Source organism: Arachis hypogaea, chromosome 9 (assembly GCF_003086295.3).
Source record: "Arachis hypogaea cultivar Tifrunner chromosome 9, arahy.Tifrunner.gnm2.J5K5, whole genome shotgun sequence".
Taxonomy (NCBI): Eukaryota; Viridiplantae; Streptophyta; class Magnoliopsida; order Fabales; family Fabaceae; genus Arachis; species Arachis hypogaea.
Window position 1 is genome coordinate 2563930 of NC_092044.1, and position 15050 is coordinate 2578979.

Sequence of the window (15050 nt, forward strand, 5' to 3'; positions counted from 1 at the left end):
AGTAGAAAAGATTTTTTTAAATATTTTTTAATAAATTTAAAACAATTTAATATTTAAATATCATATAAAAATATTTTTAATGTATAATTATATTTAAATACAATAACATAAAATATCTTTTATTTATTACTTTAGGATTTTTTCAAAATAAAAATCTTCTTAAAAATTATAATATTTTTAAATTATTTTGTTAATATTTTTATTGTTATCATTACAACTTATCAAATACACTAAATAATAAAAAACAAATCTTTCTTTATTGAAAAAATATATTTTATATACTTTAACAATTTGATCAAGTTGATATTGTCTTTATTTAATTCAAAGATAAAATCTTTGATGATCACTTGATTATAGTAAAATTGATGGAATATAATTGTAATGAGATATTATGAAAATTAAATAATTAAGTAAATAACTAATTAAGAAATAAATTAACAATAAAATAAAAAATAAATTATTTAAAATTCTTTTTTGAAAAAAAAAAGAAGATAAATAGTTAAATAATTTTTAAGTCAAATCCATCTTGAAATTTGAATATATTAGAAGGAGAGAAGTAGATGGACAAGTGAGAGATCAAAATTGACGACCATACGTGTGATAAAGTAATTTTTGAGTCATACATGCTCATGAGTGAATCAGCTAAATTATGTGCCTCATCAATTATAACAATATTGAATATTAAATTATTCTTCCATCTTAGTCCATGACAACAATAAAAAAGTCTCATGGCTTACAAATCCAACTCAATAAAATACATAAATTCAATTACAATTTTAGTCTTTATTATCTTATCTTATCTTTTTTTTATCTTATCTTTAGTTATTCTTATCTTATCTTTATTTGATTTTATCTTTCATAAGACAATGCTCTATATATACTTAGTTTTACCTCATAGTTTACAATACAATTCAATCAATCAATAATCAATAAAAGTTCTTTTCTTTATCTTTCCTATTCTTTCACAATTTTATTATGGTATCAGAGCGAGCCTTGGTATCCTCTTTGAAGATGATCATAAGCTATCATCTTTTTGGTGAGAAATCACCCTACTTCTTTGTCAACCTCCTCCTCCCATGATGAATAATCAATCTTTCAATTTATCTCAGCAACTAATCTCTATTACATCCATCCAAGTAAAAATCCAACATTAGTCTTGGTTACATCGGTTCTAACAGAAAATAACTATCATTCATGGAATAGTCACTATGGCCTATCTGCGCCTTCTTCCGGCAGTTTCATCTGCACCTTCTTCCGAGCGTTTCGTCTGCATTCTGTTTCAGTCATGTCTACATTTTATTTCAGCAAATTCAATCTACATCTGTTTTAGCAGTTCGATCTACACTCTTATCGCACTTTATGCGCCCTCATTCTTATCGCGCTTTACGCGCACTCTCTTATTGCGCTCTACGTGCCCTCTGACTGAGTTATACATATAATGATTGAGTTATGTGTTGGTAATTTATGAGTCATAGAAACCGTAACATTCTTTTGACCTAATCTGCAAATTATAGCTTGTAGCCGCCGAGTTATAGTGACTAAATCACAACCCTCAAGCTTAACCTGTTTATTTTTAAGAGAAGCAAGTCGAGTTGTTATGAATATCGAGTTATAACTCGGCAGGATATAAAAGAAATGCGTTTGTGTTATAATTCAGAGATATAAGGATTAGCCCCCAAGCTCAACTTGATAATCTTAAAAATAAAATTGGACAAACTTGTCATTGAGAAAGGTGTTGCTTATATAAGTATATTTTTGAACGAGCTTATAGGTGATTGTTTGTTGGACTAACGCTGACTTATAGGTGTCGGTTTGCTTTGACTGATTATGACTTCTATGTGGACAAGGGGTTTTGCCAATGTATAGCTCGGGCTCCTTGGGCACTAGATTTCTTGGCGTCACCAATCCGTCTTTACTTCTTTTATAGCTCCGAACGCCAGGGTTTCTGCAGAAAACACTCCGACGCTCAAGTCAGTAAAGGACTAAAAGATATGCTTTTAATTTGCTTGTTCTTATTCCCCTTTTTCTCCTTTTTTTTCATTGCTAGATGGGAAGTGTAGAAAAAAGCAGTAGTCGAACTAAAAGCATGAATAAAAATAAAGAATAATGAAGTTAGAAATAATGTATTGTTTATTGAGGATTACCCTTTTAATATAGAAGGTATAGGATAAACTTCCCCGTTAAAACCCTCCAAGCAAAACCCAATGTGAAAATAATTTTAGTGATTGGAAAAAAGAGCACATATTCAATTCCTGAATTATAACTTAGTTGTGGTATAGTTTTAGAGAAGTTGTGTTCCAAGTACTAGATAGTTCTTTGTCTAGTAATGTTTGAAATGTATAAATCCCTTGCCAATTACTTTGCTGATTCGAAAAGGTCCTTCTGGTCATCCTCTTTTAATTGAGTTGGTTTATTTACTCGTCGAGTTTGTCTAAATTCTTCTATTTTCATATGTCCAACTGTTTTTTTTTTCAGAATTATGCTAAAGTCTTCGGCTTGGAGACAACAATAGTCTTGTGAAACTTGTCAGGGCAAAGACCACTCTTAAAGGCATAGAGGTGGACATGAGGGTTAAGGTTGGAAATTTCCATTGCTATTTTATTGAACCTCATCATGTAGTCACGGAGACTTTCATATTGACCTTGTTTGATTGTGGTAAGGTAGTCGGAATCATGGACATATATCTTGAATACTGCAAAATTGTTGGTGAAGAGGTCGACTAGTTCCTTAAAAGTAGAGATAAAACCTGTAGGTAAAGATGAAAACTAGAGTAAAGTAACACCATTTAAAAATGTGGGAAAAGAATGACATAATATTGGATCAGAATCACCATTAAAAAATATCATTGAGTGGAACTTAGTGATATATATGTTCATGTCCCAAATCCCTTCATATGGCTTTAGAGTAGTTGGTAGGGTAAAGTTCTTCGCATATGAAACTTCATGATTTTCTCAGAAAAAGGGTTTGTACGTCTTTTCAGTGCCTTTGAAGTTGTAACATCTACCAGAATACGAGTTCCTGACACATGTTCGTCATCACTATGAGCATCCTTGCGATCTTTCTTGCTATTTTGATTCTTTTGCTGTTGTGTTAACAACTCGGTTATCCTATGGACCTCGGCCTCAAGCGCACCGTTCTTAGCTATTATCTCGGCTTGAGTTGGTGGAGGAGGAGGTGGATTTTTCTCATCAACCATGGTCGAGATCCTACAAAAAAGAAGAATAATCAGTGGGAAAAAAATGTGGAGCAACATTAAGATCGGTCTCATGATGGGTGCCAAATGTTTTTGTTGTTACAGGATCTGTTCGAGGTATAGCTCGTCGCAAAATGGGAGATGTCGTCCTGTCTTCTCCACGTATGAGTTATACGCCAGACTCCAAAGAACACCAGACAGGATGGGTACCTGCAAAGGGTACTCCGACGCTCAAGTCAGAAATATTTCAAAAAAGAGAGTGAGTGTGACTTATATAAGTATTAGGTTTTCAGATGTCCTTTACATTGATCTAATGTTACCTTATATAGACTGAGTAGAGACTAAGCCTTTTGAATATACTCGGTTAGCGAATCATAAACTACGGTTGTGGTGAGAACCACAATGTGGTTACCGTGATATTCTCGTCATCTGTTTTGACTTTTGACTATTTCATTGAGTTGTTGGCGATGACGTGTGATGAAGTCATCATGTCGTTCTGCTGAGAGTTATCATGTTTTTGAGTTATAGGCAGAGTTATAACTTCTTTGGGTCGAGGTATAGATTTCATTGGCTGAGTTATAGGTAATGGATTAAGACTTATTTTATGAGTAATAGGTAGCAATTACCGAGTAATATATAATGGACCAGATTGTAACGGCCGAGTTATAGATATAACGACGGATTTATAAGTTATGAAAACTCTAAGGTTCTTTTTACCTAATCTTCAAATTATAACTTGTAGTCGCTGAGTTGTAGTGACTAAATCAATAATAATAATGATAATAATAAAATTGTCATCTCCTCTAATCTGAAGAGAATATTATTTTGTTCTAAATTTAGAAAACATCATTGGTTTGTTACACTACAAGAAACATCATTAAAATCGATGGCCAAATCGACGGCTAAGCCGTCGATAATATTAAAATTCGACGGCAAAATGAAAGGCGGAGATGGTCATTATTAAGCTTGTCGATTTTTCAAAATGCTAATAAAATCGACGGCTTGCCTAGCCGTCGATAATAATTTAATAAAATCGACAGCTCTTCTGTCTGTAATATGAGTTTGAGGATTTTACATTCTTACTAAAATCGACAACATCGCCGTCGATATTATTATATAAAATCGACGCCATTTTCGTCGATATTTGATTCAATAAAATTGACAACATTTTCGTCGATAATATGCTTACTAAAATCGACAAAGCGGATGTCGATATTTGATCCAATAAAATCTAAAATCAACGGTCATGATGTCGATATTTGATCCAATAAAATCGACATAATTGCCGTTGATTTTATTATTTAAATACCGACAAATTTTTTGTCTATTTGTTTTGTCTATTTTAATTTAAAATAGATACTAATAATAATAATAATAAATCCAAATAATATAATAGAAAAACACTATAATCACTAATTAGTAATAGAAATTATGCTTATATATAGCAAAATATGTTGGATTTCTTTCTGCCAAATGAAAAAAAAAGTAAGGTATTAAATATAAAATAATAATGGTTACATAATATGCACCAGTCTCACAGTACTAGCAGCGTCTAAAGATTACTCTTCAGTAACCATTGTTGCAATAACAGTCGAACTTTGCCATTTAGAAACTGTTAATAAAAAATAAATAAATAAATAAAAGAAGAAGAAGGAATTATTATATATAACAATTGGTATTGAATAAAATTGAGCTATATACAACAAGTTTCTTTTTTATTTTTTTTAAAGAAAATGATGTCACACATTATTATATTATATATTCTACAAGTATAGTCATAAAAAAAAAAATTCTACAAGTATAAATAATAACCTGGAAGATGGGTTATTACTGCTACCGTTATTGGTTTTTGTACAATAAAATTTGTGATGTTTTTGCTTGTTGAACCCTGCATAATTGAGTGTGCCTCTACGAAGTTTCTGGACAGCAAAACACTTATTTCACCACTTCTGCCTCCCAAGACATAAATCTCTGTCTCATCAATGTTGTTTGCCTACAATAACAAGGACCAAAACATATTAAAATTATATATTTACAAAGATAAATTATACAATAATGATCATAGATAAATTATATATTAAATAAAATTGATGATGACTTTGTTGAAGGTGAATGAAGTTGAGAGAGAGAGTTCATGAACAGAGTTGAGAGAAGAAACGAAATTGACATTAACTCAATCTACAGTGAAAGAACTCAAGTTACCATTACTGTGGCAACAAGTTTATATAGGGCTAGTTCAATTCTAACTAATCACTTCCAGCTGGCAATAATAGTAACAAACTTAGTAACTAATCTACTTAAGTTACATTCTGCTGTGTGTTGCTGTATGGTATGTGTGTGTGTGTCTGCACAGGGTTCTCCATCAAGTAACACCCTCCCTCAAGTTGGGAGTGTAGATGTCCAATAGTCCCAACTTGCGGTAAAGTGTTGAGAAAACAGCAGGGGACAGCGGCTTTGTCAACAAGTCAGCTACTTGTTCTTTGGTCGAGATGGGCATCAAATGAATGAGTCCCTCCATGAGCTTGTCGCGCATCACATGGCAATCCACCTCGATATGCTTGGTTCTCTCGTGAAAAACTGGGTTGGATGCAATATAGATGGCTGATTGACTATCACAAAAGATGCTGATGGGTTCAGTTAGAGGCATACCAAGGTCCTCCATCAAGTATCCTAGCCAGATAGCTTCTTTGGTGGCTGTAGCTAAGGCCCTATATTCAGCCTTAGAGGAGCTGCATGAAACAGTATTCTGCTTCTTACTTTTCCAAGAGATAAGAGCAGACCCAAGAAAAAAACAATAGGCAGAAGTTGAACGTCGTGTGTCCGGACAAGCTGCCCAGTCAGAATCAGAGAAGCCTGTGATGCATAAATCAGTAGAAATGGGAAAGAATAATCCCTGAGCAGGTGCAGATTTCAGGTATCGCAAGACTCGATGAGCGGCGTGTAGATGCAAGCTTGTCGGTTTGTCTAAGTACTGGCTAAGTCGACTAACTGCATAGCTGATGTCTGGCCGTGTGTTGGTCAAATACAACAATTTTCCAACTATCTTCCGATATTCAGCTGAATCGGATAGAGGAGTTCCACTATCCTTGCTCAACTTCACACTATAATCCATAGGTGTTGAGACTAGTTTGCATTCAGCAAATCCATAGTCAGTAAGCATGTCCACAACATACTTCCTTTGGTACAACGCGATCCCTTTTTCTGAACGTGCTACCTCCAACCCGAGAAAGAATTTCAAGTCCCCAATATCCTTGATTTTGAACAGATCATCCAGGACACCTTTGATTTTGTTGATCTCAAGGATGTCATCCCCAGCAAGTACTAAGTCATCCACATAAACTAAGACTGCAGTAAAACCAGTTTCACATTGTTTGGTGAAGAGGCTGTAGTCAGAACGGCATTGCTTGTACCCCAGATCCAATAAAACAGATTTGAGCTTGTTATTCCATTGTCTACTGGCCTGCTTGAGTCCATAAAGTGACTTCTCTAGCTTGCACACTTGTCCCTTGTCAATTTTCAGTCCCGGTGGAGCAACCATATACACCTCTTCATCAAGATCTCCGTGGAGGAACGCAGTGTTCACATCTATTTGCTTTAGGTACCAATTTTTTGCTGCTGCCAATCCAAGTACCATTCGAAGGCTTGTGAGCTTTAGGACTGGACTAAAGGTGTCTCTGTAATCAATACCAGGGACTTGCGTGTAGCCCTTGGCAACAAGACGTGCCTTATGGCGTTCTACAGATCCATCAGGGTTATATTTCACCTTGAACACCCACTTGCATCCTATAGGTTTCTTCCCAGGTGGCAAGGAGGTGATCTTCCAGGTCTTGCTTTCATCAAGTGAATCAAGTTCAGATTTAATAGCCTTTTTCCAGCAAGGTTGAGACATAGCCTCCTCATAATGCTTGGGCTCAGTATGTGTGGATAATGCAATCGAAAATGCTCTATGATTTTTGGAAAGTTTCTCATATGACAAAGATTTAGATAAAGGATACTTACAGTGAGTATTGACGGAACAGACGGGCTTGGTGGTGAGATTTAAGCACTGATAGTCTTGAAGGTAAGAAGGAGGTCTTCTTATTCTCGCGGTCTTTCTTTGCACATTCTGCTCAGCAATAGGTACTGTAGGACTTGTCTCATTACTGGTGTTAGTATTAGAGATAGTAAGTGGTGGTGAATTGTGAGAAGGCTCAATTGATATTGAGTCTGCATTAAGAGAAACGTCATTATGTGAAGGCTGACCAGTGAGGTCATGCTCCTTTGGATGTGGCGCAAGATTAGCTAGACCTTGGTGTGTTTGAGGTTAAAAAACGTCATATGAAAAGGGGTCAATGTTCATGGATTGTTGCTGATTAGATGCAGTTGTACTTAAGGAGTTAGTTTCAATGGAAAAGGGAAAGTGATTTTCATAAAAATGTACATGTCTTGAAACAAAAATTTGTCTAGTTTTCAAATCCATGAGTACATAGCCTTTAACACCCTCCCTGAATCCTAAATATACTGATTTTCGAGCTCTCGGATCAAGTTTTGATCTATTTGAGGTGATGGTGCTAGCATAAGCTAAGCAACCGAACACTCTAAGGGTTGAGAGATCAGGGGTAGTGTTATGCAAGATTTGAAATGGTGATTGATTGTTTAGAAAAGTGCTTGAAACCCGATTTATTACATAAACTGCATGGAGGATAGCAAAATTCCAAAAACATTTTGGGATTCCAGATTGAAAGAACAAACTTCTTGTGACAGATAGAATATGTTGATGCTTTCACTCAACAATTCCATTTTGTTGAGGAGTCTCAACACAAGAAGTTTGATGTATTATTCCTGTTTCAGCAAAGTAAGTTTTCATTGAAAATTCCGGCCCATTATCTGTTCTGATGTACTTTACTTGGCTGTTGAACTAAGTTTTTGCAAATTGAACAAAATTTTTTACTATTGTGCCAGCTTCAGCTTTGGTTTTCATTAGATGAATCCAAGTGAATCTGGATTTGTCATCTACTATGGTTAGAAAGTATTTGTGGCCAGCAATTGAGGGGATTGCAAGAGGACCCCAGATATCAATATGAAGAAGTTCAAATATGCTTGCTGAAATAGTATTGCTATTTGAAAAACTTAATTTCTTTTGCTTTGAAAAATGGCATGTATCACATGGATCAATTTTTGTTTTACAATCTATAAAAGGAAAAACAGATTTCATTACATGGAGTCTTTCAAAAGGTAAATGTCCTAACCGAAAATGCCAAAGGTTTATTCCTTTCATTTCTGACTTTGGCAGGGTAAGAATGCTTGCTGTTTGTGCAAAGTGAGGCCTCACAGCTTCATTGTTCAGTGTGTAAAGCCCCCCACAAGCTCTAGCTACTCCAATCACTTTCTCCGAGTTGGTATCCTGTATCTCACATTTTTTGTCATCAAAATTCATATGACAATGCAAATGTGATGTGGCCTTGGAAACAGAAATCAGCTTGAAATTGAAAGAGGGGATGTATAATGCATCAACAAGGTAAAGTTCATTTGTGAATATAATAGTTCCAGCAATTTTGCTAATGGCTAATGCACCATTAGGCAATTTAACAAGGATTGGAGCTATCTCATGATATGTATGAAAGTCATTGAGTGAGTAAGAGACATGGTCAGTTGCTCCCGTGTCTATTACCCATGATGCAAATTTCTTATCTGAAATATTCAATGCAAGAATGTTTGATGTGAAATGCATAATATGTTCCAACTTACCTGGATGAGGTGTTGGCAAAGGCTCTTTGTGAGGATCAACACTTTGACTTGGTTTCTGCGCTTCCTTGCTGAGAAGTGCTAATAAGGCTGATTTTTGTTCAGGTGTGAAATCAAGACTTGTTACATCACCATCCTGCCCACTGTAAGGGTTTCTGAGATTCTCATTGCTTCCCTTAGAGTCAAATTCAGCTGCACTCATGTTGGTGAATGCTGTGTTATATCTTTGCTTAAGGTGTGGTGGCAATCCATGCTTCTTGTAGCATGTATCAACAACATGTCCTGTCTTACCACAATGTGAGCATTGCATCTTGCCTCTTCCAAAGCCTGAATTTTTGCCTCCTCTGCCCCTCCCTCTCCCTCTGCCTTGAAAGGCCCCTGCAGTGTTCAAGAGAGTGGCAGGTTGAGTGCTTGTCTGAGCTATCAATCTTGGTTCTGAGACAAAATCGAAGCTTTGAAATTGTCTCTCTTGCTGTGTGAGAAGAGAGAAAACTGTGTTGATATTTGGGAGTGGATCCATAAGCATGACTTGCGACCTAACCCCAGCATATTGTTCATTCAATCCTCTAAGAAATCGAGTAACCTGATCTTCAGTTCTAAAGTCCCTTATGACTCCTAATCCACAAATGCAATTTCTTCCACACTCGCACGAAGGAATTGCTCTAAAGCTGTCCAAATCTTCCCATATCGTCTTCAATTTTGTGAAGTACACGGTTACACTCATTTCTCCCTGCTTGGTTGCATACAGTTCCTCTTGTAGCTCAGCAATTCGGAAGCGGTCACCTTGGTAGTACCTATGTTTTAGGTCTTCCCAAAGATCTAGTGCTATGGTGTTCCAGCTCACACTTTTGGCAATGTCAGGTTCTAGTGAACGATTGATCCATCCAACTACATACGTATTACATCGGTCCCATGCCTCAAATAGGGGATCGTGCTTTTCTGGTTTATCTAAACTACCATCAATAAACCTAAGTTTGTTCTTTGATTTTAAAGCAAGATTCATAGCTCTACTCCAATCTCCATAGTTCCTTCCATTCAGAATTTCATGAGTTATAGATATACCTGGATTTTCGGAGGGATGTAAGTAAAAAGGACTTGCAGGATCTTGGCTTGGTCCTCCATTGCTTTTGTTTATGTGCGCTTGAATTGCAGAAAGTTGATTCAAGAAGACTGAAATTCCCTGAGGATCGAGGTTCTCCAATGGCGATCGTGCTTCTGGCTGTGCGGTTCCGCGAGCTGATTCCATCACTGCACGCTAACTAGCGGTTCAGAACTTGCGTCTTTGATTATCAAGTTTGAATGATTGAGCCCCTTCTTCAATCTCAATCCCTAGAACACTCTTCAATCTCCACACTCACCGCACCATGTTGAAGGTGAATGAAGTTGAGAGAGAGAGTTCATGAACAGAGAAAATTGAGAGAAGAAACGAAATTGACATTAACTCAATCTACAGTGAAAGAACTCAAGTTACCATTACTGTGGCAACAAGTTTATATAAAGCTAGTTCAATTCTAACTAATCACTTCCAGCTGGCAATAATAGTAACAAACTTAGTAACTAATCTACTTAAGTTACATTCTGCTATGTGTTGCTGTATGGTATGTGTGTGTGTGTGTCTGCACAGGGTTCTCCATCAAGTAACAGACTTAAAGCCATGTACTAAGCAATTTATTAGAACAGAGGCATAAGCTTTGAATTCAATATCTTCAAATAAAGAGATTAAACAAATACTTTAATTTATAGTTGCTTACCCTAGTATAAACAAAAACAAAATATACAACTCTTTTAAGGAAAAAAGTTCACTCAAAGCATGAAATTTTTAATGAAACTCAAGATATTTGACTAAACTAAGGAATAAGACTAGCACACCATTCAGAATTGGCAAACTTAAAATTTTAGAATTAGTAAATAACTAATGTTTGCTCATGTCCTTTCTAGTAGTAGACCAGAGGGACCAGAACCTGCAGCTGCACCGGCGAGGACACAACCTGCCGTGAAAGCTTCGACAGAGAGAGAAAGAGGAGGTGGTGCGGAAGAAGGTGGATGCAGAAGAAGGAGGTGGCGCGAAACAAGGTTGAACGAGGGAATTTGGGGGGAATTGCGTTTCTGAACTTTGGACGCGGGTAAATGTGTTTTTGGTAATTAAAATCGACGGCATATTTGTCGATTTTAATTTATAAAAAAATAACATCTATAGCGTCTATTTTATACACTAAATCTACACTGTTTATTCCATTTTAGAAAGCGATCTAGACCGTTAAAATTTATTGACGACAACATTGTCGATATTTTAAATAATAAAATAGACGCCATATTTGTCGATTTTAATTTATAAAAAAGCAACACTATAGTGTCTATTTTATACATTAAATCTACACCGTTTATTCTATTTTAGAAAGCGATCTAGACCGTTAAAATTTATCGACGGCATCATTGTCGATATTTTAAATAATAAAATAGACGCCATATTCGTCGATTTTAAAATAAAAGTATTTTCGATTTCTGGTGCGTCGATAATGTGACGATAATAGAAAAAAAATTAATGCATTATAAAAATATCGACGAATTGGCCGTAAATTTTAATATTTTATTTTTAATTATTTTTTTGACAATATCAATAACAGAAATAACCATTGATTTTTGACGTCGAAAAAAATACTTTTTCTTGTAGTGTTAATAATATGAAACGGGAATTAATTCGGCTTCAAGTTCTTCCTAACCAATATAATTTGCACCATGTCAATCTAAATTGCATAATATGATACATGATATAATTGCTTTTATCTTATTGTCAAGTCTAAGAGTTCTCTTGAACATGAATAAAGAAATCAATGTTATTTGAATTCAACAGGAATAAAGAAATCAATGTGATTTGAATTGAACAGGATGAGACCAACTATGCCTAAAGGTAACAACTAATACACTGAGCATATCGTATAATCAGGCAATCTATAATACGAGAGAGTAAGGGTCCGTTTGGCTAGTTTCATAAGTGATTTTTTTTTTAATTTTTAACTTATGAAAAGATGTAGTATTAATGTCTGGTATAATTTTTAAAATAAAATTGTAACTTTCTAAAAAGTTATTTTAGTGTTTAAGGAGAAATTAAAAAAAATAACTTCTCTCATAATAAAAAGTTTTTTATCATTTTTTTCTTAAAATAAGTACTTTTAGAACTAAAAAATCAAATACAAAATAATTTATTTATAAGTTACTTTTAATATAAGTATTTATTGTTTAAACTATTTTTTCAAAAAGTAACTTAATTAAATTGTTTATCCAAACGGAACTTAAATGTAGTGATGATCTCGATTTCTATAGCATCGTTTGGAACTTTTTGTTATATGTGCAAACTTTAGCGTACCTTGAGCTGCATCCTGATATCTAAGTCATCAGATTGATACCAATTATATCAACTAAAAAGTATATATGCAATAATGCAACCAAGTAAAACTTAAATTTTAATTGTTTTCCTGTTATTAGCATCCATTCCTGCTTTAGTTTGCTAACTCTTTGAAAAACTTAAACTATATGCTGCCTCATGGAACAACTATTAGGTTGAAAAATTCCTTAGGTTACTCACAATCTCTTCTAGGATTTAAACCTATTTTCATTCTAAATATCTCTTAAACACAACAGACCACAGCATATATAGACAAACTAAAACTCTTGATCAAATTGTTATATGAACAGGGTTTTGTTTTGTTTTCACCATCTTAAGAAGGCCACATAAGATTACTATTGATTGAATCGTTCTTATATTTCTGTTAGTTATAACGAAAAGGTTTATTTCTTAAATAATATCAATATAGTTGACATATTCCCATGTTAAATATGGTATTACATAACACTTGCACCTGAACCTTTTCAGATATTTCAGATATTACACTGGCAGTTTTGTAAAATCGAATTGATACAAAACAGAAATTGTATAGCATATCATGATGATAAATATTAAATAGTTATTGTTTAGTTAGATTCAAAAGGAACCTAATTAAAAATGATTAAATCGAAGACAGAGTCTATAAATAAAAGAATGTTACACATCAAAGTCTTTTTATGAATTAAGTCCAATTATATTAAATAATAAGACTTGAAATAATGCTAGATATAACTAAATCTTATCATGATAGACTAACTTAGTTGAACTTGATTAATGAAACATTATTCAAAAAAAAAAAACAAAAAACAAGGCACCACATTAATGATAATGAAGTTATGGATTCAAGAGACGGTAGGATATTCTTAACCAAAAGTAGCCAAAATGCAAACTATCCTCAATAGATTATAGGCTTGGCTTAAATAACCGCATTTCAGATGAGCAACTTGGAAGACCAAAGTGAGAGGGTGAAACTAAGCTTTCATGATAGACATGAAAGATCCTTGAGCCTGAGCCCCGATACAAAGGAGGATGTTTGGTCATGCCATCACTAGAGCTGTCAATATTAGGAACATATATGCTGCCATCCTTTACGTTACATAAAATTAAAATGCCACTAGGAGATTTCGCTAGTAGAACATCACTTTTCAACATGTACATAGGCCGTAATACATCATTTAAACAATAATTAATGAGTGGCGGGTGCTTGCGGATTATTGCCAATTTAGTCCAAGATTGAGGAACTCCATAGTCCTTCAACAACCAGAGAGTCCAATGAGTTTTCTTAGTCTCACAACAAACAGCAAGACAACCCCCCAAGATAAACAATCGGGGAAACACACTGCGATCATCATCTGAATCCCTACTGGGAGCGGAAAACTGACTATAAGTCTCTTTCACCAAGTCAACGGAAAGAACTGCCACAACACTATCAAGACCGCTGCAAAGAAGCCAATTAAGGGTGCCAGTGCCACTTACAAAACGCCCTGTCCAACCCACCACAGAAGCCTTGTTATCGGGGTGATGTAGTCTATTAGGGAAATCCTGAATTGTTCTCCATTTAGATTTTGGGCCGAATGTGAAAATTCTGGTGACAAATTCACCTGATTTCTTAATCACAGTCCCGAAAAGCTTATACTTGTCGTTCACATGATCATAACCGAATCCACAATAGTGGAAGAGACCACCAATTTTAAGCGGCTGAGATGTGAATCCAGTGCAGGGGTTCCACAACATGGCACGACCCTCAAGCACATCGTCGTGCAAGCACAGCAATCCATTACAAGAGCCAATGATGCTACGGCAGCGTCGTCCCTCGTAGGCAACTACTTTAGTCGGTTCACGGGGAGGGTTCTCGAACACAGATCGGGCGGAGAAAATTCCGATGATGGGGTATGAGTAGCTTGAGCTATAATAGGCAATACGCGGGTGGGTCAAGGCTGGATCCACCGCCATTGAACGTCGAAGGTGGTCCTTGGCAAATTGGGAACTGGAAATTAGGGTTCTCCATGAACTGCAGACGCTGTTACTTAATCGCACAAGAGAACTCGCCGGAATCCTCAGCAGGATTTCCTCTATGAGCTCGTCCATGAGGGCAGGCATCCCGGTGGTTGTGACGACCTTCCCCTTCCTCTCATCATCATTATCATCGTCGTGAAGCGGACTATTCATGCGTTCCATGAGTTGGATTTTAGGATTACTAGCATCAACCATGAAAAGTTCCCTTGTGTCTTTTATAGGTTGAAACTGTTGAAGAGTTCCCCCTCAAATACACTAAATAAATAAAAAACAAATCTTTTTTTATTAAAAAAATATATTTTATCTACTTTAACAATTTGATCAAGTTGATATTGTCGATATTTAATTCAAAGATAAACACTTGTTTGGTGAACTTTAAAAAAAAATTTTTTTTTTAGTTCTCTTTTTTTAAAAGATTTTATGAAGAAGTAAAAGTAATTTTTTGTTTTGATATCTTGTGTAAAAAGATCTTTTTATTTATTGGATATAATAATATAAAAATATTTTTTTGTTTATTTATTACATAAAAAATATCTTTTTTTTAAAAGAAAAAAATATTAAAAAAAAAGATATAAATTACAGCTTCTTAAAAAAAATATTTTTTTATTTTTCTAATGTTTTTACTTTTAATAGAAATTTACTAAACACACTAAAAAATAAAAAAAATATTTTTTTATTGAATTTTTTTTTAACAAGATAATGATGCCCAAGCAAGTACAAAATCTTTGATGATCA

General features: G+C 34.8%; 2 protein-coding genes across 2 annotated transcripts; both read right to left on the minus strand.

The window, feature by feature from the left end:
* Positions 1-5555: 5555 nt before the first annotated feature.
* Positions 5556-10163, minus strand: LOC140175410 (uncharacterized). Its single transcript, XM_072203758.1, has 2 exons — positions 8360-10163; positions 5556-7399 (listed from the first exon to the last, which is right to left on the minus strand). The coding sequence occupies exons 1-2, from the start codon at positions 10161-10163 to the stop codon at positions 5556-5558; spliced, it is 3648 nt and encodes a 1215-aa protein (XP_072059859.1).
* Positions 10164-13202: 3039 nt separating this feature from the next.
* On the minus strand, positions 13203-14510 carry LOC112712774 (F-box/kelch-repeat protein At3g23880-like). The gene has a single exon (XM_025765693.1). The coding sequence runs from the start codon at positions 14508-14510 to the stop codon at positions 13203-13205; it is 1308 nt and encodes a 435-aa protein (XP_025621478.1).
* Between the last annotated feature and the right edge of the window lie 540 nt (positions 14511-15050).